Here is a 23,751-nt window from a genome sequence, read left to right as displayed (position 1 = left end):
AATAGACACAAGCCGGTTACAGTAATAAGAAGCTACCACTAATATATACAAATGAAGTTCCTTCTTTTCCCTCTAGTGTTCAGATTCTAGGTGAGGCCGCCATTTTTGATGTGGGCAAATCGTACTCGAGTACAATGGCACGCTGGGAGTTGTAGTTCCTACTGAATGAGAAATAAGGATAGAGCGGTAGTCCGGGAACTACTGTTAATCCTGACCAATCATCGATCAGCTTAAATGTTAATGTTTCCTGATAGACCGTCTATGATTGGTTTAAAGTAAAAGGGGCTAGATAGGTTTAGCCAATGAGTTTAGGCGCTGGATAGAGGCGGGGTTATAGTGTTAGAACGTCGTGACGTAGCCGGTGTACGTGCAGCGGTAGGTAGAGCCAGCTGTTGAGCGGTGTGTGGGAGAGAGAGAGTCTCGCTGTCCCCGGGGTGAGGGCGGATGGCGCCGGCGGTCTGACGCGCAGGGAGTGCACGAAGCGGGTGGAGACCCTGCTGTGACCCCGATGTGAGTGGCGGAGCTCGGCTGTGGCCTCTGTCAGGATGGGCCTCATCTTCGCGAAGCTGTGGAACTTCTTCTGCAACCAAGGCAAGTGCTAACAAAGAGCCGTGCCCTGCTGCTGCCTGCCCGGCTGCTCTCTGTGCCTGGCCCCGGTGTTATGGGCAGGGTATTGCTGCCCCTTCCTGGTTCTGTTGCCCCCTATTAAATGGGGACTCCAACCCCCAACTATGACCCCCGACCCAAAACTGTGACCCCCGACCCCCAACTTTGACCCTCGACCCCCATCAGACTGCACAGGGGTAGACTAGATGCTGCGTCTTGGCTTGACATGCCATTCTGCACAGTGTGAACAAGACCCTTAGCACTGATTCTGATAATTTGGCATTCGTGCGGTTTATATGGTGTCTCTCTATTAGGGGAGTGTTCACATGTGGCAGATTTGATGCAGATTTCTATAACATGACTTCCATTTATCTTTTAGCCTGGACTGGATGTTTATTTATTTACAGAAACTTCTGCGACAGATCTGCTGTGTGTGAATAGACCCTCAGGATGCAAATGTGGCCGGTGTCAAAAAGTGTGGCCTTGGGTGCAAAAGTCTTAGCTGGATTTCCTCTGATTTAAAGGGATTTTGCAGGACTTTAAAATGTATGTGGCGGTGCTGTGGCCTCATCAGCTGATCTTTAAAGGGATCCTATCATTAAAACTCAATTTTTTTGTCCCTAACATGTCGGAATAGCCTTAAGAGAGGTTATTCGTCTCCTACCTTTAGATGTCTTCTCCGCACCGCCGTTCCGTAGAAATCCTGGTTTTCGTCTGTATGCAAAAGAGTTCTCTCACAGCACTGGGGGTGGGCCCCAGCACACAAACAGCACTGGGGGCGTCCCCAATGCTGCGAGAGAACTCTCCAGCGCCGCCTCCATCTTCTTCAGGAACGGCTTCTTCATGTGTCTTCTTCCGGTGCTCGCTTCGAACTTCTAGGCCTCGGGCAGACGACTGCGCAGTGTTGTAAGCGGCCATTTTCTTGTGGCCGGTGGGCATGCACAATCGGCTTTGTCCGATGCCTAGAAGTTTGAACCCAGCGCCGGCAGAAGACACGTGAAGAGGATGTTCCTGAAGAAGATGGAGGCGGCGCTGGAGAGTTCTCTCGCAGCATTGGGGACGCCCCTAGTGCTGTTTGAGTACTGAGGACCACCCCCAGTGCTGCGACAGAACTCCTTTACATACCAACGATTTCTACGGAACGGCGGTGCGTAGAAGACATCTAAAGGTAGGAGAAGAATAGACTTTCTTAAGGTTATTCCTACGTGTTAGTCACAAAAAAAATTGAGTTTTAATGATAGGATCCCTTTTAGGGGGTTGTCCGGGCGTATTAATTTACTTACCTGGACCTGGGGGCTGTGACTTTGGGAGACGAATGCTGCATTGGATGTGACTTTGCCACAACCCCCCGGGTCCATCATGCTATAAATGTAATATGTTGTGACTTGGGCCGTATTCACATGATCAGTCCAGTCAGCATCCCCCAGCTTGTTGTTTCCTTCTCCCGCCTGACACAGGAGCGGTCCCGGACCCTTCCTCTGTTAATATGTAACTTGTATTATGTATGTTGCGTTCCCTTGAAGCCGTACTGAGGGCTGGATTACAGTCCTTGAGGCCATGGGTAAATCTTTGCATAGTGGTTTGTCCCACAAATATGGTATACTGGTATAGGTAGCCGTCTGATTGCTGGTGACTACCCCAGTTACTAGAATAGAGGGGGGGTCCTAAGCCCCCTGTTCCTGCTCATTGTATAACCTGAGTGAGCCCCTTGTAATCTGCTGTCAATGAGATCTGCTGAGCCTTGCCTATTCTGTGTTATTGATTGGTTACAGAGTATACCAGCATTTCGGAGATCATCCAGGCGTCTGGCTGCCATATTTGTGGTCGGGAAGGAATTTTTCCCCCCCCAATGTGGGGTAATTGGTCTGGACATTGTGGGATTTTGACTTCGGCTGGAATCAATGCTGTAATGTTATAGGTTGATGGACACTAATAATAGACTTACCTGGTCCCGGGATCGCTGATGATAGACCCAGAGCTCTAGCAGTGTCGCAACCCTGGGTCATGTGATCCGATGCATCGCTCTGTCCCTCCTGCCCCGGGCCTGCCCCCATAGTACAGGTGATTACCTGCCGGATGGGGTGCAGAGCAACTGGGGGACATCAGATCACATGACCTGAAAGTTCATGACGCCGCCAGAACCCCTTAATCCATCAGCAGTGGCACCATGTCAGTAAACTAATACTCACCGGACACCCCCTTTAATTGTGAACGTTCGATGGTACATAGGGATGTTTCCAACGTCAAGTTAATTGGTCATGTGGTCTATTAACATTTGACTCCCCATTCAAGAGAATGGGGCTGAGCTGCAATACCTAGCACAGCCACTAGATATTGCACGGCGCTGTGCTCTGTAGTCAGTGCAGGTGCTGCAGCGCTCATCCAAATGCTACGGTCTCTTCAAACAGCTGATCCTTGGGGTTCTGGGGTTTCCACCGTCCATCTATCATTAATCACCTCCGCAGCTTGTTGCATAGAATTAGGGAAGGGTTATACATTGCCATGGCGGTGTGTGCTGCCCTAGATTTAAGTGTCAGCGGGGGGTGCTGTTGTCTATGCACTGGATTCTCAGCCTGTGACCTCCATACCCCTGGGGCTCGCACCGCCATATGTTGTGTAGTGTATTGTACGGTCCTGGCCTTGGGACTTGTCATAAAAGTAATAATCCCTGGCCAGGTCTCCTGTGTCAGTCCTCTGATATTACAGGTGACATTTCTCAGGTTTCGGCCTCCCTTTATGTTACAGCGTTGTCTAGGCCTCTTGTTCTGCCTCTGTAGTCTCTTAGCGTTACCTTATCTAAGGGCGGTATACACTGAGACTGAGCAGTCTGGGAGGAGGCCGCTCTATAGACTTATGTCACCCTTAGGTCCCTATGACCTTTTAGGATTGAAGATCCTTGGGAGGTCGGCACCTCCTGGATCGCCCTTTGTAGTGTTCCTGCAGCCTCACAGGATGTGCAATGTCACATTTATATCAGTCACATGACCTGATGGCAGCTCAGTCCCATTCGATACCAAGCACAGCCACTATATAAGTGTACGGTGCTGTGCTCAGTGAGCACTGAAGAGGAGCAGGACGCTACAACCTCACCATATTGATGAATGGCCTGGGCGATTTTTCCTTGATGACCTGTCCTGGCGCTCGCTGTCCTTCCTTTCTGCGGTCCGGTGTCAGTGACTGCCGTGTCTTTACCGTGCTGTCGGATCTTTTGGTCGGTGACTTGTGATGTTGGCTGGTCGCTTTGCTCAAGTATTAAAAAGCAAAGAGAATATTGGATTTGAGCCTGGCAGTGCCCTCTCCCCTGACTTGGCAGAGACACCGCAACATTCCTGACAGCAGCTCCGTCTTGTGGCCTCCTCCGGTCACATCCCTCTTAAAGGTCACTTGTGTCCATGTGTTTACCTTTATGGTAAGCTGAGTCGTCTTTTTAACACTTCGGAGCTGCATTAGTTACATTGCTATATATGTGACCCCCAGATGTCCGCAAGGGCTTGCAGATCCCGGACTGGCTCCCACTGACCGCACCAGTGCACAGTAATATAGTGTTACGCTACGTCCACTTTTGCACTTTGATTTCTGGTCTGTTGGAGGAGCGTCCGAATGGACCACAGAGCCCAGTAATGACATGGGGGCCCCAATGACTATGATGGGGGTCCATTCTTTCTTCACTGAAATTGCCAGATAAAATAAAGTTGGGCTTGTGTATGGGAACCCAGAGTGTTCTTAAAGGGGTTTTCTAGGATAAAATGGGGAAAAAAAAAATGTGTGTTAAATATTAATATGCAACTGCTATTTTATCGACTGACCTGTCCATTGTCCTGGTCCTTCAATGGACAACCGATACTAATGTGAACCCAGTGTAAAATGACACTTCTCTACCCTCCTGGTCCTCAACTCATTCCCTCTATCTACAGACGGTCTGGGCTAAAAGCACAGAAGGTCACGTGACTGCTACGGCCAATCACAGGCATCAGTGGTCATATGATGGCTACCAGAGACATCACTGCTGATGTACGTAACCTCTACCCAACATGTAACTGCTGAAGCCAGCGACTGACTATGGCGAAGAGTTCAGTCTAGAAAATGAGGCCGTCCTATGGGCCATTTTACCCAGACTGCTCTGTCTGACATCGCCCTCACATGTGCCTCACCTTTCTGTTAATGTACACGGCCCCATGTATACAGTATACAGCTGCAGGTAGTCGCTGATCCTCGCCCTATGTGGGCCGCTTTCATTCCTATTCCTACAGCTATGCTTACACTTGTATGTGTTGAGTCAGGCACTTGTCTCCCTGTGATGTGAGGCTGTGTGGTGTGTATTACCGTATATACTCGAGTATAAGCCGAATTTTTCAGCACAGTTTTTGTACTGAAAAAAGCCCCCCTCGGCTTTTACTGGAGTCAACAAAAAACCCCTTGGTTTTTTTTTTTAGTAGGGGGGGGGGTCTATGAGCAGCCGCAATATCAATGTATAGAATTTCCCATAAAATAGTGCAACAAAAAAAAGATTAAAAAAAAAATAAAATAAATAAAAGTTGTAAATCCCTCCTTTCCCTAGAATACATAAAAGAGTAGAAAATGACTGTGACACACAAACACATTAGGTATCCTGTGTCTGACAGTGCCCGGTCTACTGAATATAGGGGATCTGCAACCTGTATAACGGAGATCGGGCACTGGTGTGAACCTGCCCTCAAAGTAGAAAATTACTGTGAAACATACACGTTAGGTATCTGCAGTGCTCCTATTCCATCAGGAAGGGGTTAATAGGAGCACTGCAGATCCCCTATAGTCAAACAGACTGAATTCCAAGTGGGGGGAAAAAACCCAGTCCTCAAGCTCAGGGAAGGGGCAGACAGACAACCAAAACACCCCCTCCCCAGCACCAGCAACTACTGCACCCAAAAACTCCGACCATTTTAATTTTTGAAATTTTCACAGTAGCTGCTGCATTTCCCCCCCTCGGCTTATACTCGAGTCAATAAGTTTTCCCAGTTTTTTGTGGTAAAATTAGGGGCCTCGGCTTATACTCGAGTATATACGGTACGTCTTATCGGCATGTCACAGGCCTACAGGTGTGAACGGACATCTAAATGCCACATACAATGAATTCTTCTTACCGGCCATGGCTGCCATTTACGAAGGAGTTTGTGCTTTTGACCCATGGACTCCACAGCCCTAACAACTCTGGAGCGTCTCTTATAGTGTTATTCCTCTATTGTTCCTCCTGGAAATGTCTGAGTATATTGAGAGGTCTTCCATGCTGACACTATACCATCTGGGCTGTGTCAGACTACTAGGGACTCGCTTTTTTTTTGTAATTTATTCCTATATCCCAGTAAGCCTAAAAGAGGATCGGCACATGCAGACCGTGAAGACGAAATTCCCCGGAATAAAAAGAATGTAGTAAAACAGACACGTCTGGAAAGGTGACCGAGAAGGAAATAACCGCCCCAGGTCCCATCTCCTAAGGGCACAACATGGAGAACAGCCGAGCAATCTGCCATAGAGGAGACAAGGCGTATCACAGCTAAGATACTCTGTTTCCGTGGTTTCACCGTCACAGATACATGGGCTAGGTTGTTTCCAAAGTGCCCGTTCTACTCTATGGGACCAGCATAGCCTATTCCCACATGTCCTACCACTTGGGATCCATTATTCCATCTTGATTTGCTGGGATTAACCCTTTAAGTCAGCTGATCAGCTGATCGCCTTTGCTCTGACTGCTCCTTTATTTCCCTGCAGTGGCCACTACAGGAGAAATGTAGTATTACATGCTGACCGGTCAAATAATCCTACAAGGACCCTTTAAGGGTGTTTATTGCAGACATTCTCTCGGCTTCCCCTCCAGTGTTTTCTGATAATACATTTGCATGAATTGGGCCGAGGTCCATTCGCTGTCGCTGACTGTGTTATATTGACCACCGCGCCTCGGTTCACGCTCTAATTAATGTAGTCGGTGAAGTCACATTTGGCTGGAGTCTTAATGCACGTCTTGGCAGGGGATTATTTACAAGGTTCTTGTTCTCCCTGGCGGGTTTCGTCTTTATTCACTCATTGACTTGTGTACTTTCTACAAAGACAAGTAGAAGTTATTTCGGAGAGGCTTTGTGTATCCTCGGGGTACGGGACTGTGTTAACCATTAAGGAGGACCTGGTACCTCTCCAGACGTGTCTGTTGTACTGAATACTCTCTTAGTATTCCCCATGAAATAACAGCTTTTATGCATTTTCTTCTTCGCGTTGTGCTGCTCCTCCTGTTATTCCTCCTGGACAATTGCATGTTACCCCTCCACTGATCATAGTGTGAACGGACACATCCCTATAACTGGGAACGCCCAGCTGTCCATTCATTTCTAGATTTCCTGGAGGAGCAACAGAGGAATGGCACAATGCAGAGATCTATGGAACATTATCCAGACTTGTGATTGTATAGAGACATACACTCACAATAATAGTAATTTCTAAAACAATCTAAGATGGAGAGGTGACGGGCCCCCTTTAAGACCACAGAAATGACAGTAATTTAGGTTGATCCTTCGTCCTGACTTGTTCCTTTTCTCATTGCAGAGCACAAGGTGATCATCGTTGGACTCGACAATGCAGGAAAAACTACTATCTTGTACCAGTTGTAAGTATTATTTATTATACCTCCTATACTAGTGATGGCAAATCTTTTAGAGACAGAGTGCCTAAATGGCAACCCAAAACCCACTAATTTATCCCAAAGTGCCAACACGGCAATTTAACCTTAATTATGTCCACAATTGCACACAATTACAGACCTGCAAACTATGGTCATTCGAATGGGGCTTTATAGAGCTTTTTGCTCCACTGTGACCATCACACAGTATAATATGCTGCACAGTGGCCCCCACACAGTATAATATGCTGCACAGTGGCCCCCACACAGTATAATATGCTGCACAGTGGCCCCCACACAGTATAATATGCTGCACAGTGGCCCCCACACAGTACAATCTGCTCCACAGTGGCCCACACACAGTATAATATGCTGCACAGTGGCCCCCACACAGTATAATCTGCTCCACAGTGGCCCACACACAGTATAATCTGCTCCACAGTGTCCCCTACGCAGTATAATCTGCTCCACAGTGGCTCCCACTCAGTACAATCTGGTCCACAGTGACCCCCACACAGTACAATCTGGTCCACAGTGACCCCCACACAGTACAATCTGCTTCACAGTGGCCCCCACACAGTACAATATGCTCCACGGTGGCCCCCACACAGTATAATCTGCTCCATGGATGGGTGCCTAAAGAGAGGGCTCTGAGTGCCACCCTTGGCACCCATGCCGTAGGTTCGCTATCACGGTCCTATACTGTGACATAAAGATGGGACATAGTTTCTACGCTGCAGAGTAGGGCCACATGCACATGTTTGTGGTTTATCTGTGAAACACGCTCTGTGTGTGAACACTCTGCCATGAGGCGGACTCCTAGCTTTATAGTTACGTATAATCCTGGGGATCCCTGTCACCCAGCGACATACCGCCCCCTACTGTAATCACTACCAGAATGTCGCTGGATTATACGTCATTATAAAGCTAGCAGTCCCCTTTCCCCACATACAAACCTGCGAATCTGATATATACACAGACTGAGTTTCACAGATGAGACTGTCGTGTGACTCTAGCCTAAAATAGACCGTTCCCAGGACCAGATAGGTAAATTACCATTCCCTGGACAGCCCCTTTAAGCCAGGGCCAAACATTGGGTGACATTTAGTCTCTTCATTGATATTTGCACATGTCTGCGTTGCCAGCAGAACTCCAATATACAGTGGGGCAAAAAAAGTATTTAGTCAGTCACCAATAGTGCAAGTTCCACCACTTAAAAAGATGAGAGGCGTCTGTAATTTACATCATAGGTAGACCTCAACTATGAGAGACAAAATGAGAAAACAAATCCCGAAAATCACATTGTCTGATTTTGTAAGAATTTATTTGCAAATTATGGTGGAAAATAAGTATTTGGTCAGTAACAAAATTTCATCTCAATACTTTGTTCTATATCTTTTGTTGGTAATGACAGAGGTGAAACGTTTTCTGTAAGTCTTCACAAGGTTGGCACACACTGTTGTTGGTATGTCGGCCCATTCCTCCATGCAGATCTCCTCTAGAGCAGTGATGTTTTGGGGCTGTCGCTTGGCAACACAGACTTTCAACTCCCTCCAAAGGTTTTCTATAGGGTTGAGATCTGGAGACTGGCTAGGCCACTCCAGGACCTTGAAATGCTTCTTACAAAGCCACTCCTTCAATGCCCTGGCGGTGTGCTTTGGATCATTGTCATGTTGAAAGACCCAGCCACGTTTCATCTTCAATGCCCTTGCTGATGGAAGGAAGTTTGCACTCAAAATCTCACGATACATGGCCCCATTCATTCTTTCATGTACCCGGATCTGTCGTCCAGGCCCCTTTGCAGAGAAACAGCCGCAAAGCATGATGTTTCCACCCCCATGCTTTACAGTAGGTATGGTGTTTGATGGATGCAACTCAGTATTCTTTTTCCTCCAAACACGTAAAGTTGTGTTTCTACCAAACCGTTCCAGTTTGGTTTCATCAGACCATAGGACATTCTCCCAATACTCTTCTGGATCATCCAAATGCTCTCTAGCAAACTTCAGACGGGCCCGGACATGTACTGGCTTAAGCAGTGGGACACGTCTGGCACTGCAGGATCTGAGTCCCTGGCGGCGTAGTGTGTTACTGATGGTAGGTTTTGTTACATTGGTCCCAGCTCTCTGCAGTTCATTCACTAGGTCCCCCCGCGTGGTTCTGGGATTTTTGCTCACCGTTCTTGTGATCATTTTGACCCCACGGGGTGAGATTTTACGTGGAGCCCCAGATCGAGGGAGATTATCAGTGGTCTTGTATGTCTTCCATTTTCTAATTATTGCTCCCACAGTTGATTTCTTCAATCCAAGCTGGTTGCCTATTGCAGATTCAGTCTTCTCAGCCTGGTGCAGGGCTACAATTTTGTTTCTAGTGTCCTTTGACAGCTCTTTGGTCTTCACCATAATGGAGTTTGGAGTCTGACTGTTTGAGGGTGTGCACAGGTGTCTTTTTATACTGATAACAAGTTTAAACAGGTGCCATTACTACAGGTAATGAGTGGAGGAAAGAGGAGACTCTTAAAGAAGAAGTTACAGGTCTGTGAGAGCCAGAAATCTTCATTGTTTGTAGGTGACCAAATACTTATTTTCCACCATAATTTGCAAATAAATTCTTACAAAAGCAGACAATGTGATTTTCTGGATTTGTTTTCTCATTTTGTCTCTCATAGTTGAGGTCTACCTATGATGTAAATTACAGACGCCTCTCATCTTTTTAAGTGGTGGAACTTGCACTATTGGTGACTGACTAAATACTTTTTTGCCCCACTGTAAGACGTGGATGTGTCGGCCATCTATAACTCTCTTCTTTCCTTTCAGTTTAATGAATGAAGTGGTTCATACCTCCCCGACCATCGGAAGCAACGTGGAGGAAATCGTGGTGAAGAACACCCACTTTTTGATGTGGGACATCGGTGGTCAGGAGTCGCTGCGGTCGTCGTGGAACACCTACTATTCCAACACAGAGGTAACCGGCAGGGACGCCTTTCTGGCCGCCGTCCAGGGATGTGCGTGCGGCTTGATCCGCTCTGTTAGCTTTTCCATGACCTTAAACTAGATGTTACACCCACGTAAGCAAAGCCTCCATGTACTTACTGCTCCTTAATCCCAGAAAATGGCTTCAGTGGAAAATTCATTGAATGCAGAAGTTATAGCTTGTACTGCAGTGATCACCCAGCTTTCCTTGACTCCTGAAGGGCAACTTTATCACAACACTAGCATCTGCCCGCGACCTCGTCTGCAGGTTGGTGTTGGCGCCGAGCCGCTTATATTTATCCAATTGTTATGGATGATCAGCCTGCTCCCGCGTCTCGACTCTGCTACATCGCAGCATATACTCAGCATACTCAGCTGTATGTACATGTCTGCATATGGAGAGCGTACTGAGCTGTGCTACAGCGCTGCCTAAGCTCTGCTACATCTGGCCATTTCGGTTACAGGGGTGTTCTTATGTCAGTGTCTGAGCAGCTTCTGTGTTACAAAGGGCTGAATGGATGTTGCTGAAATGTGCCACAGTTCGATCAGCCTGCTCCCGCGTCTCGGCTCTGCTACATCGCTGCATTTGTGTAGGATACCCAGCTGTATGTACATGTTTGCATATGCAGAGCCTATAGAGGTTTGCTACAGCGCTGCGAAAGCTCTGCTACATCGGGCAATTGTGATTACAGGGGTTTGGTTATGTGACTGTCTGAGCAGCTTCTGTGTTACAAAGAGCTGAACGGATGTTGCTGAAATGTGCCAAAGTTCTCCCCCCTCCCCATAAGAGGCAAAACAACACATTCCCTGTAGTACTCACTGAAACTCTACACCCCATATAGTCCTCTTGCCCACACACATCCTGCATGTTCTGTAGTCTCCTGATCTTCCATGAGACTCCATTTTCTTCAGCTTTCACACTGTTCAGTTTCATCCTACATACCTCCGCCCACAGAATAGCATGTAGCTCTGCCCACTACCTAGCATGATCCAATCCTAGAAAGGCTGAAGGACCTGTGATGATGTCATCACAGGTCCTTTAGTGTTGTCTGAACCTAAATTCCTTCTCTGCAGTCGTGTAGTGATATCATTTACCGGGATAAAAAGTAGCCTATGTTTTAATCGGGGTTCCTATCTATGTATGTGGCAAATTTCATGCAAATCCGTACAGCCCATTTTGTGTGATTGAGGAACAAACATCCAAACCCACAAACTTTCACGTTAGGATAACTGTTATATACCTACAAAGCATACAAGTAGTTATAGGGTTATATGTGCTGAAGCAAACAAACTACTTATCCAGCACAGCGCCATACATTGTATAGTGGATGTGTTTGGTATTGCAAGTCAGAATATTCATTTGAATGGGACTGAGCTGTGATAAGCCCAAATGACCCCACATGGCCTATGAAGTGGCAATGGTTCTTCCTGAGTATGACCTCCGCTTTAAACAGGTGATTTATGGGATCACCCTGGGTCTTGAATTGATGGCCTAGCCTAAGGATAGTTAATAAAGTCCCTGACAACCCCTGTCCCTCCTCCTGACATGTAAATACTTGTATTACCCATGTGATCATTTAGGATACGATCAGAATATCTGATCACCCGGCATCAGTGTGACATTGTAGACGCCGGATTAAGGGGGTTTACAATATTACGAGTCCCGGACCGCTGATATTACTGCGCCGTCAGACGGCTTTCATCCATAGAAGTTTCCGCCATGTGACCTGGACGCATTGTCATGGGTAATTGCATTCATGCATTTTGCAGCTAATCCTGCTGGAGCTCATTGATGTCCCAAACAGAAGGGCTTTGTTATCATGGTGGCGAGGGGGAAATGTGGCACTTCCATGATGTATAGTCTGTGTGAATAGAGGAGCATTGTATATATAGTGTATGTGTGTGCAGCCTTACATAATGGGGTAAGTCACGAGCCTCTGACTGTCACAGCTAATGTGTCAGAGCCGGGGACTGGAGTCACATGAGGAACGTAGAAAAATACTAATATCTAGTATTATATAGCATATAATATCTAGCTGAAATTTACAGAAAATTGCTCAAAAAAATAAATAAAAAATTTATATATATTCTAGGAGAGCTAGAGGCCCCCTTTATTAGGACAGGTAAACGCTTTGGTCGGATTCTCTGACTTCTATTGTATTGTTTCCTCAGTTTATCATCCTGGTGGTCGATAGCACTGACCGAGAGAGACTGTCCATCACCAAAGAGGAGCTGTACAGGATGCTCGCTCATGAGGTAGGTCACACCAAGCCATTGGGTCACACATCCCAGATGTTACACGGGCAGCTATTAAAGAGGCCATACAGAGGTTATAGGGCAAGCTGGCAGTGGATTTTGATGCGGAATCCGCCTCAATCCGCTGCTCCCATTGACTTCAGTGAGATCCACTCGCTTCTTTTTTTTTTCCGCTAGCTAGTAGTGAAACAAAGAAGCGAGCTGCCCTATCTTGCCGCGGATTCCTCGGTGTGAGGCTCCGGCCCCTTCACTTGGGCCTAATCCATCGCGGAATGCTGCGACAGGATGCGTACACGCAGAGCCCCACGTGAAATAGCCCTTAACATTTTTTTTTTTTTTTCATTAAAATTGGGGAATTCAACACTGAAAAAAATCCGGACCTGCTTCAAAGGGTGGGAATTGTTGGAAACGTTTTTAGAAATGTAAAACTAATTCACTTTGCCCACCTTTTCTTAAATATGAGCAGAAAAAAAAAAAAAATCACCGTATCCAGAAATGACCGTATCATTAAAATGTGGAAATGCCTATCCCATAATGAGAACGTAAGGGGAACAAAGATGCTCAAATCTGTTTATTCTCTGCTTTGCCTTAAAAAAAAAAAAAAAAAAAAAAAAAAAAAAAAAAAGTTTAAAAATAAAATTAAAAAATCATGCGTTCCCCAAAATATCACTAAAAACTACAACTTGTCCTGCAAAAAGGGGTGGTAATAAAAAAAAAAAAAAAATAGAAGAATTTATTATTATTATTTATTTATTTTTTTTAAAAAAAGGAAAAATAATAAACCTGCCATGTGTTCAAGGGGGGTGATGGTAAAATAAAATTTAAAAAAAGCTTTAAAAAAATTCTAAAAATATGTCAGTGTTTTAGTAATCAAAATTGGGGAAAAAAAACAAAATAAAAATAGTTTTTTTTATTTTTTTTATTTTTTTGTTACAACCTGTTAAACATTAGTCCCCTCAGCCCCAGGGCGGCTTCGAGCCCATCCTGTAACCTGACCTATGCTGAGCTCCTGCTGAGAAACGTCTCTTCCAAGGAGCAAATATTCTAAAGGTCTCAGTTCCGAGAAGAATAACTACAGGGTAGTACAAAGGAAACCTGACCCGGACGCTGTCGATGCGTAATCCACCATGTTGTGGTGCGGGCTGGATTACGTCACTCAGCACAAAGCTTAAGGAACTAGAATTATTGCTGGAAATGTTACACCAAAAAATATCATTACATGACCCCTGGAGCCCAGTAGGCGGTGAAATCCAAGACGCCGGGTAACTAAAGTGAAGACAAGCCCAGCGGGTGCAGCCTGCGCTACGATGGTCAGGGCTGTCTCGCTGTACTGAGTCAGTATTTTTGCAACTTTTGGAAAATTGTGCGTCTGCCGAGTTAATCTAGTGTTGACTGTGTATATTTGCTTTTCTTTAGGATTTACGGAAGGCAGCGGTTCTTATCTTTGCAAACAAGCAGGATATGAAAGGGTGCATGACGGCGGCTGACATTTCCAAATACCTCACCCTTAGTTCTATCAAGGATCATCCCTGGCATATCCAGTCCTGCTGTGCACTCACAGGAGAGGGGTACGGAGACTTATTTGGCACTTTCTTTTAGAAGTTTGCAGGTCTCAGCAAAATGTAATGTCACTTATTTCATGTTAGGGTTTTTTTTGTAGCTGTTTTATTGTATTGATTTATGAAACCTCTTATGTAACTGCTAGGTTGGAGACAGTGCAGCGTGTCTGTGCTTTATGGCAGGTAAAAATAAAGAGGTTCTCCAGTCAAACTGGTAAACCAGGGGGAGGGCGGGATTGGCAAAAATGGAAAAGCAAAAAGTAATGCTCACCAACCCAACCACTCCAGTCCTCTGTGCCCTTGTTGGGTCCTCTGTTCCCATCTATGCAGCACTGGCATCAGTGGTCACATGCAGGGTAACACTAGGTCCACATCTGCGTTGAGGTGTCTCGCTCTGGCTGGTCAGGAGACCAGAACAACGGGCAAATGGACTTCTAATAATGGCCTGGTGGGCCCTATTGACTATGGAACTAAGGTGTGATCTGGCCATGTGACATGTGATGTCACATGACCTGTGAAGCATCTTCCTCTACCAGGTGATTCTCAGGGTCTCTATTGTATGACCCCCTTCCACACCCCTGAAAGTTTCTGGAAGATCCCTTTAAAGGGATTCTACCTTTAAAAACTTTTTTTTTTTTTTGTAACTAACACATCGGAATCTTTTCCTTGCCCCGTCGTTCGGTTAAAAATCCATTTTTCGTCGGTACGCAAATTAGTTCTCTCACACAACAACTCTCTCCAGCGCCGCCTCCATCTTCGTCAGCAACGGCCTCTTCATCATCATCTTCCGGCGCTTAGGGTCACACTTGTGCGCCTGCGCAGTCGGCTGTGCCATCAAGCCGTAGGCAGAGCCAAGTGAGCATGCGCAGTACACTCCTATAGTTGTATGGAGTACAGAGCGTACTGTGGATGCTCGCATAAGCGGCCACAAAAAAATGGCTGCCGGCATGTGCACTCGGCTCTGCCTGCGCAGGCGCACAAGTGTGACCCCTAGCGCCGGAAGAAGAAGAGGCCGTTGCTGACGAAGATGGAGGCAGAGCTGGAGAGAGTTCTCTCGCAGCATTAGGGACGCCCCCAGTGCTGTGTGAGAGAACGAATTTGCATACCAACGAAAAACTAATTTTTAACCGAACGGTGGGGTTAGGAAGACATCGAAAGGTAGGAGAAGAATGGCCTTTCTTAAGGCTATTACGACGTGTTAGAAAAAAAAAAAAGTTTTTAATGGTAGAATCCCTTTAAATTGAGCAGCAATGCCCATGCACAGCCATTGCTCCATTCAGCGTCTAAGATAAGATAAGAGATAAGATAATCCTTTAATAGTCCCACCATGGGCAAATTCAGTGTATAATGGGGGTCGATATTCAGGTGCTATACTTGGCTCTCACTATCTGCCCCATATGCAGTGATCGGAACGGCAGTGCCCATGCAAAACTCCTCCTCCTTTCAGACTGGACCCCAATTCTCATGATCGGCGGGGGGGTCCCATAATAGTAAATAAGAACATTTTCTGACCCCTAACACTATGACATTTTATTTTAGGTTATATCAAGGTCTCGAATGGATGACATGCCGGACCGGAGTGAGATAACGGGCCGTGGACTCCTTTGCGGACTCTTTTCAGGACTCTTTTTACACTACAGCATCTCCATGGTTAATCTGAGACGAGCGGATCTGTCTGAGCCACACTTGAATCAAGTGACACCGCGTCAGTAAGCGATCTGACAACCGTGAGACTGTAATACACTCGACCTCTGATGAACAATTTTCATATCGATTACTGTACGTGACATCCGGAGCATGAATACACAACCGCTGCTGTTTTTAGAAATGGCGACCACGTAGCTGTTTTTTGGTTTTAACGGTTCTCATACATCATTGTCCACGTCGGCAAGCCACACGGCTTCTGTGCGTGTCGAGTTGGTGACCGTTCACAGCGGTGAAAGAGCCACCGTTGCCAAATTGTGGATTTTAAAGGGTCAATATTTATCATGTTGCCAGACGCACAATTGTTACAACTTTTTTTTTTTTTTTAATGCAAACCTTGACGCAGCTTCTCATTGCGTAGAATCCGGACACTTGGGCTAAGGCTGTATGATCATCTTGCCACGGCGTGTCTCAATGAGTAACAATAGTTGTAAGGCTAAACTCACACTACTGTCATTGCAGTCCGTTGCCCTAATCCGTCATAGGATCAGAACAACGAACTTTAACGCCTGCAAAATGACTCTTGGTTTGTGTCTGCCCCCATTCACTGTAATGTGGAAAGGACAGGCGCTGGCTTCCATCTTGTTTCTCACTTTTGGGAAGACTGTCGTACCAGCAAAGTTTTTTTTTTTTTTTTTTTTTCTTCCGTCTGAAAAAATAAAGGCGAAAGCAAAAGTTGTTTTTTTTGTCTTTTTAAAAAAAATATATATATATTTTAACATTACAGTGAGTGGAGACTGGACACAGGGTGTCTGCATTTTGGTTCGTTGCTCTGATCCTGTGAATGATACAAACAGTAGTGTGAATGTAGCCTGAGGACACTGCAAAAAAAAAATAAAAATCCAATTATATTAGATTTTTTTTGTAATTTTTTTTTTTTTCCAAGTTTACCTTCAACTTGACATGGTAAAACATCTGTGTCCCCACTGCCACCTATTTGTGAGTCTGTTTTTTTTTTGTTTTTTTTCTCCAGCCGTTTTACATATTTTTCCCAGGGAGCATTGCTCAGTTGGTTGGATCTCCATAAGGTGAACAGATACTACATTGTCTGACCTGTGCAAGCTGTAATAATGCGTCTATTTCACTGTGACGTGACCTTTCCATGGAGCCCAGCTTAAATCTTTTGCACTTTTTTTATTTTAACTTTTTAGATTTTTGCATTTTTTTTTTTTGCATTTTTCTTGCATTTCAGATGATTTTCACTGCCAGGATTTTCACTTCCTCCAAATAAATATATGTTAAAAGGGTACCTACTCACGGGACGGATTGCAACCCTGTTTCAGTTAACTACTGATCTCCCCTCCCCCTAAAATTGCACCACTCATACGCAGAGTGTGCATGTAGCCTTAGGGCTAGTTCACACGGGGGTTGAACAAGCTGCGTGAACAAGCCCTAAGCCTTTCTAGCGATACTACATGTTTGTTATGGATTTTTTTTCTGTATACATTTTCTAGTCTGTTGCGGGGAAGGATAGGTCGGGTTATTTCGGGATTTCATGTCCGCTCTTTTTGCCGTCTCCGCAGCGTATTACGTTGGGAATAAAGAAGCTTTATGTAGCTGGCAACGCTTTCAATGCTTGTTTCGACTATTTGCATCTTTTGCGCTCTTTTTACGGAGAGGAGAAGGTAGATGATTCCTCTTGGGCGGGTCGTGGCTAGTATATTATGTCCGCCATGCTCTGGCGATGGGAGGTCGCGGTGATATTAGATCCATCATGGGATTATTTTTAAGGTTTTTCTTTTTATCTATAATAAAGTTAAGGACGCACGTGAACCATAAACTATGAAATATGGTTTGGAATGATCCAATATGGAGGGCTATATTCTTCTACTAGGCACCCCTTATATACTCTTATCGATGGGTGTCTTTGCTTTTGGGTTTGGACAACGCACGTCGCTTCTTCCTATATATCCTTATGCCTTTAAATTTTTGCCTTCTGTATTGTTTTAGATCTGCAGAATAGGGTTTAAGGGTCCGATCTCTGGGGGTCCCACTGTTGGGACCTCCACTGTTGGGGGTCCCCAGCCCCCTTACATAGAATAGTGGTCGCCATTCCGTTCAACTCTATGGGACTATGTAGTTCTCGGCAATGCGAAAACTGCCGCTCCATTAAAAGAGGACATGGGACCCCCATTTTTTGAGATTGGTGGGATAAGAATAAGACTTGTTACATTTCAACCTGTCCAGTTGTTTCTTCGCTCTGGATGTGTTTGACAGACTTCTCCCCCTTCCCCTATTGAAAGAAATATACATACTTGGCAAACCCAAGGAGAGGTTACGTTGCCGGCAGGTCCTGGCGGGTTGGTTGACTTTGCCAGTCAATACCTTATGGTTACAACGACCTGTCAATGCGGGGGCGGACAAAACCATTGTAAATTTCAGGAGCCTATTATAACACTCCAGATTTGATGATTTTGAGTTTTTTGAAACCCAAAAAGCCGGCAAATGGAAGTTTCTAGGCAAACAGACTACTGTAATTTCCCAAGACCTGAATCTTTAATGCCTTGGGTCAGGTCAGTCCCATAGCAGTGCATGGAGCAGGGATTTTGCATGTGCGCTACCACTCCATCAATTTTATTGATCAGTGGGGGTCCCAGTAGTCAACCCCCCTGCGATCAGTCAATAGGCGATAGCTGTTACCAGTGGGAATAGCCCAGGTTTTGGTAAACTACATGTCTTATCCCTGGTGCTCTTGGGAGTGGATGTAAAAGAAGGAACTTGTGAGATCCATGTCCAAACATTGTGTTCCTATGTATTAAAGGGAGTGTGCCACCACAACCCACCGTACCCACCCAGCCCTGCAGACAGATAGGGTCACCTGAATCATATAGTGTTCATCCCCCTTGGCTCCGTTCTCAGGAGAGTTCTAGTTTTGTCAATCTACACTCTACGGGTAAGTTCACTCTGGGTTTTTTGGTCAGGATTTTGAGGCCGTATCAGTCTCAAAATCTTGGCCAAAAAGACAGCTCTCAATTAAATCAATGGTACCCGGTCATGAGCGACATGCTCATTCCTCCAGGCGGATTCGCCTCACGACAACCACCTGAAGATGCTCCCTCCTCCTGACTAGGCCCGTTCATTGGACCTAATCCGGAACGCAGTGCGTGACTGGATACCGGTGTACTGCATCAGCATCCAGTCGCAGCTACCCGTATTTTGGCCTGGAACCTGAGGCAGCCTCCGCCTCAGGTCCTGGATCAAAAAACACCGTGTGAACTTAACCTTATTGGTCCAAAGAGCTCATTTGCATATTGGGGGAAAAAAAAAAACTGATCTCTTTGATATTCACAAGGGGAAAATGCCATTTAATTCAGTTGACCGTACCCTATCTGCCAGCGGGGCTGTGTTGAGATGCTGGGTTCAGGTAACACGCCATTAAAAATTTACACTAGACTTACAAAAACTGAGTGCCTTTACTATACGCACCACACGGGAGTTCTGAATGTGTAACCTTACAGGGGTTTTCTGAGACTCACTCTGTTTTTACAGACTCCATATTGGCAGGGTCGGTGTTAATATAAGGGCCTCGTAATATCTTCCTCCATTTATATGTAGTTTTGTACAAATATCCCAATGGCTACTGGGGGCAACACGATGGCTCAGTGATTAGCAGTGCAGCCTTGCAGCACTGGAGTCCTGGGTTCAAATCCTGCCGGGAACAATATCTGCAAGGAGTTTGTATGTTCTCCCAGTGTTTTTGTGGATTTCCTCCCATTCTACAAAGACATACTGATAGGGGAAATGAACATTGTGATCCCTATATGGGGCTCCCAATCTAAATAAAAAAAAAATATCCCAATGGCTGCTGTATTTTCAACCAGTGATATCTGGGAATAGTAAAGGTCATAGGATAGTTGGGATTCTCCTCTTTCATATGACACCAGAATCAAGCTTCTATGTTGTATAACTCCCATGATATAATTGTATGAAGTGACCCTCCCCCACCCTTTTACACTAACTCATACACTTTGAATAGCAGGGACGGGTCTCAGTAGAGAAGCAATGGAAGTGCAGGATTTCACAGAAAGGAGCCAAAATCTGTTAAAAAGTAAATTACAAAATTTTAGTCTAGACGTTTAGTTACACTTTAAGCATTATTTATGTATTATGAATAATCCTTTTAAGCACACGGCTGCCTTGGTCACATGACTACCCGACAAATATTGCATTATGATACTAAAGAGGTCCTTTCTCCACCAACGCAAACCCTTTATATCATCCAGTAGACCAGGGGTAGGGAACCTTCGGCTCTCTAGACTTCCAGCATGCTCCATTCACTTCCATGGGAGTTCCAAGAACAGCAGAGCAAGTATGCATGCTGGGAGTTGTAGTTTTGCAATAGCTTGCGAGCAGTACGTTCCCTACCCCTGCAATAGACCCTTCTCTGCTGATTCTGGGGCAGTTGGATTTTTTTTCTCTAGCCCCCACCGTTCCTGAGCAATTGGTGCTTTTCCTTTCAGTAAGTGGGCGGCCCTAGGCTGGAGCAGATAGTCTGGGACCCTCCCACCTCCCAGGCAGTGGCATATGGGATGCTGAAACTAACAAAGGATTACTCAGGAGTGGTGGGGACTAGAGAAAAGATTCCAACTGCGTCAGAATCGATGGAGCGGCCCCTATTGAACGCAGAGTTGGTGAAAGGTCCTCTTTAAAATCCAAACACTACAGGATTTGATTTTGGGGAGTACCTCGGGGTATCGGTAAAAAACTGAGTTGGTCTCAGACAACCCATAGAGTCCGTTAGAAATGTTTAGCATCTGTCTTATTTTATCGTTTAGTTTTTTTGATAGTCTTATAACATTTTGCTAAATCTTCACTTGCGTTTTAGTAGCTTTAAAACGGGAAACCGTTCGGCTCCGCCATGTTAGTGTTTTATTTAGTGTATTATGAATGAGGTGCTTTATGTGCTGCCCCCTCCCCTCACACACGAGATGGGCGCGCTCACTGGTTTTCTATTCATTTTAAAAATGAGGATGTCATAAAGTATTGCATCTATTGTCAGGTTATGACGATGCTGAAGCTATAAATGTCTCTCAAGTAAATTTTTTTTTTTTTTTTTTTTAAATTTCCAAATAAATATTTAATTCATTTTATCTGGTTGTATTTTTTTTTCTTTTAATATTTCCAGCCTGATAGTGATATGTCTTTGTAATCCCGATTAACGTTTATCAAAATTGTATTTATTTTTAGCAAAACCCTTCCGTAAACCTGTTAGTTTCTCCCACCTGAAGAGTCAGTGGCGTAACTATCGTGGTAGCGGCTGCCACAGGGCCCGGGACATTAGGAGCCTGGTGACAGCCGCTACCGCTCCATTTTTTTCTTAGTAGGCAGGGGCCGGGATCGGTAAGTGACACCGCGGGCCCCGCAAACATCATTATTATACTGAGGGGGTCTTTTCAGCCCCCCGAGTATAAAGATCGAAGGCCTGGGAGAGGTAAGCGAACATAACAAACACTGTTACCTACCTCTCCACGCTCCGTGAAGGCTTCGGGGCCTACTTGTGTGACGTCTCGGACGTCCCTGGAGCGCAGGGATAGGTAAGTAAGTGTTAATGTTTGTATCCCCCTCTCGGTCTCTGATTATTATACTCTGGGGTCTGAAAAGAGTATATTAATTGTTAATGGGTGTTCACAATGGAGCATAATACTGTGTGTAGAGGCTACTATGGGCTATAATACTGGGTGATGGGGCCACTATAGGACATAATACTGGGTGATGGGGCCACTATAGGACATAATACTGTGTGCAGGGGTCACTATAGGACATAATACTGTGTGCAGGGGCTACTATGGGCTATAATACTGGGTGATGGGGCCACTATGGGGCATAATACTGTGTGCAGGGGTCACTATGGGGCATAATACTGTGTGCAGGGGTCACTATGGGGCATAATACTGTGTGCAGGGGCTACTATGGGCTATAATACTGTGTGCAGGGGTCACTATGGGGCATAATACTGTGTGCAGGGGTCACTATGGGGCATAATACTGTGTGCAGGGGTCACTATGGGGCATAATACTGTGTGCAGGGGCTACTATGGGCTATAATACTGAGTGATGGGGCCACTATGGGCTATAATACTGGGGATGGGGCCACTATGGGACTTAATACTGTGTGCAGGGGCCACTATGGTGTATAATACTGTGTACAGGGGCCACTATGGGGGATAATACTGTGTACAGGGGCCACTATGGTGTATAATACTGTGTACAGGGGCCACTATGGGGCATAATAGTGCATGCAGGGGGGAAGGGTGTTGGTTGGGGTCTTCAGCGGCAGTTGGGGGGCCCATGTCAAAGGTTCGCCACGGGGCCCCGCCATTCCTAGTTACGCTTGTATATAGCAGTATAAAGTACAGAAGATTCTGACGTTCTTTACAGCAGTTTCCTGTTTCTCCTGTAGGTGGCGATAGCGTACTTATATGTACATGAATGAGATGTTTCATTAGACATCTATCTGGATATTTTCGTTGTTTTGTCTCTGACCTGGATCCATAGTATTACCGTCCCCCTCCTGTTATTGACAGGCCTTCCCGGCTATATATGTAAATGCTATGCTCGCTCGCTACGGTCTAAAAACTTCAAAACAGAGGTAACATTTCTATTTCTTACCATATTTTGACACAGAGTGAACTTTTGATTTTGAACTTCATAGTATTTTGCTATGCCTTAAAGGGGTTGTCAAGTTCTGAAAATTCATTGTCACATACCCTATTGAGGAATTTTGGAGTTACTATAGGGGGGCCCCTGCTCAATGGCATTATGGAGTTACATATACCGTATATACTCAAGTATAAGCAGAGTTTTTCAGCACAGTTTTTGTGCTGAAAAAGTGCTCCTCAGCTTATATTCGGGTCATTACGGTAGCAGGCCAGGATAGCAGACCCCGCCCCCCCCCCTCCACACACACCGCTCCATCACACGCCGGGTGACGTGGCCACGTAAGCTCAGGCCCGCACCCGGCGTGTGGCTGCTTCCTGGCCTGCTAGCAGAAGTACCGTAAGTACTTCTGCAGATTTTAATGTACAGCATTGCCACGTTCCTGGCAGGAGCGTGGCGATGCTGTGGGCCCCGGTGTCTGGATGCCGGGTCTGTAAATGAAACCGGTATCTCCGCTGTAATGCTTACAGCAGACATGCTGAAGCTTATGCCTGTGATCTCTGATTGTAGGCATAAGCTTTGGCATCTCCGCCGTAAGCGTTACAGCGGAGGTGCCCTCCGGAGATGCCCTCCCCCCTCCTAGTTCAAAATTACCTTTAAAGTTGCAGGCCGGCTCCTGCGCAGCGGGTTCGCAGGAGCCGACCTGTTCCGATGACAGCCGGCAGCCTAATGAAGGCTCCCAGGCCTGTCATCGCTATATTACTATTGTTGCTGGTCTAGGACCAGCCGTAATAGTAATGTAGAGAATCTCCCATAGACGGCAGTACACTTGTATTGCCGTCTATGGGACTTGCAATCAAATGACTGCAGGTTCAAGTTCCCCAGGGGGGGCTAAAAAAATAGTAAAAAAAAAAATGTTTAAAAAAAATATAATAATAAAATAAAAGTTCTAAATCAATCCTTCCCTAGAATACATATAAAGGCAGGTTCACAGCACCTGATCTCCTTTATGCAGGTTTCCGTTTTCTGTCGGCAGAAGACAGAAACCGACATTGTGTCTGTGGGTGAGCCGTCTTCTGCCGCCTATGGCGAAAAAAAACAAACAAAAAAAAAACGGTTTCAATGCAGAGAGCAGAAGACGCTCACCGGTGGACACTTTTCAAACCCATGAATGTTTCTCGGGCAGGAAACGGAAACTTGCATAACGGAGATTGGGCGCTGGTGTGAACCTGCCCTCAAAGTAGAAAATGACTGTGACACACATACACATTAGGTCTCCCTGTGTCTGACAGTGCCCGGTCTACTGAATATAGGGGATCTGCAGTGCTCCTGTTCCGTCAGGAAGGGGTTAATAGGAGCACTGCAGATCCCCTATAGTCAGCCAGGCTGAATTCCAAGTGGGGGAAAAAAAAAACAGT

The 23,751-nt window shown here is 45.7% G+C and overlaps 1 protein-coding gene across 1 annotated transcript; it reads left to right on the top strand.

The window, feature by feature from the left end:
- Positions 1 to 376: 376 nt before the first annotated feature.
- ARL5B (ARF like GTPase 5B) lies at positions 377 to 20,765 on the top strand. Its single transcript, XM_075271759.1, has 6 exons — positions 377 to 591; positions 7,177 to 7,237; positions 10,063 to 10,210; positions 12,391 to 12,474; positions 13,891 to 14,042; positions 15,573 to 20,765. The coding sequence occupies exons 1-6, from the start codon at positions 546 to 548 to the stop codon at positions 15,619 to 15,621; spliced, it is 540 nt and encodes a 179-aa protein (XP_075127860.1). The 5' UTR covers positions 377 to 545; the 3' UTR covers positions 15,622 to 20,765.
- Positions 20,766 to 23,751: the final 2,986 nt, after the last annotated feature.

Source organism: Leptodactylus fuscus, chromosome 4, assembly GCF_031893055.1.
Source record: "Leptodactylus fuscus isolate aLepFus1 chromosome 4, aLepFus1.hap2, whole genome shotgun sequence".
In the NCBI taxonomy this organism is placed as follows: domain Eukaryota; kingdom Metazoa; phylum Chordata; class Amphibia; order Anura; family Leptodactylidae; genus Leptodactylus; species Leptodactylus fuscus.
This window is presented reverse-complemented; position numbering and strand designations above follow the sequence as displayed.

Bases quoted from the DNA above. Each gene is read 5' to 3' on its own strand.
- ARL5B (XM_075271759.1), top strand. From the start codon at position 546: ATGGGCCTCATCTTCGCGAAGCTGTGGAACTTCTTCTGCAACCAAG. The intron at 592-7,176 runs GCAAGTGCTAAC...TTCTCATTGCAG, and splicing joins GAACTTCTTCTGCAACCAAG to AGCACAAGGTGATCATCGTT. The intron at 7,238-10,062 runs GTAAGTATTATT...CTTTCCTTTCAG, and splicing joins ACTACTATCTTGTACCAGTT to TTTAATGAATGAAGTGGTTC.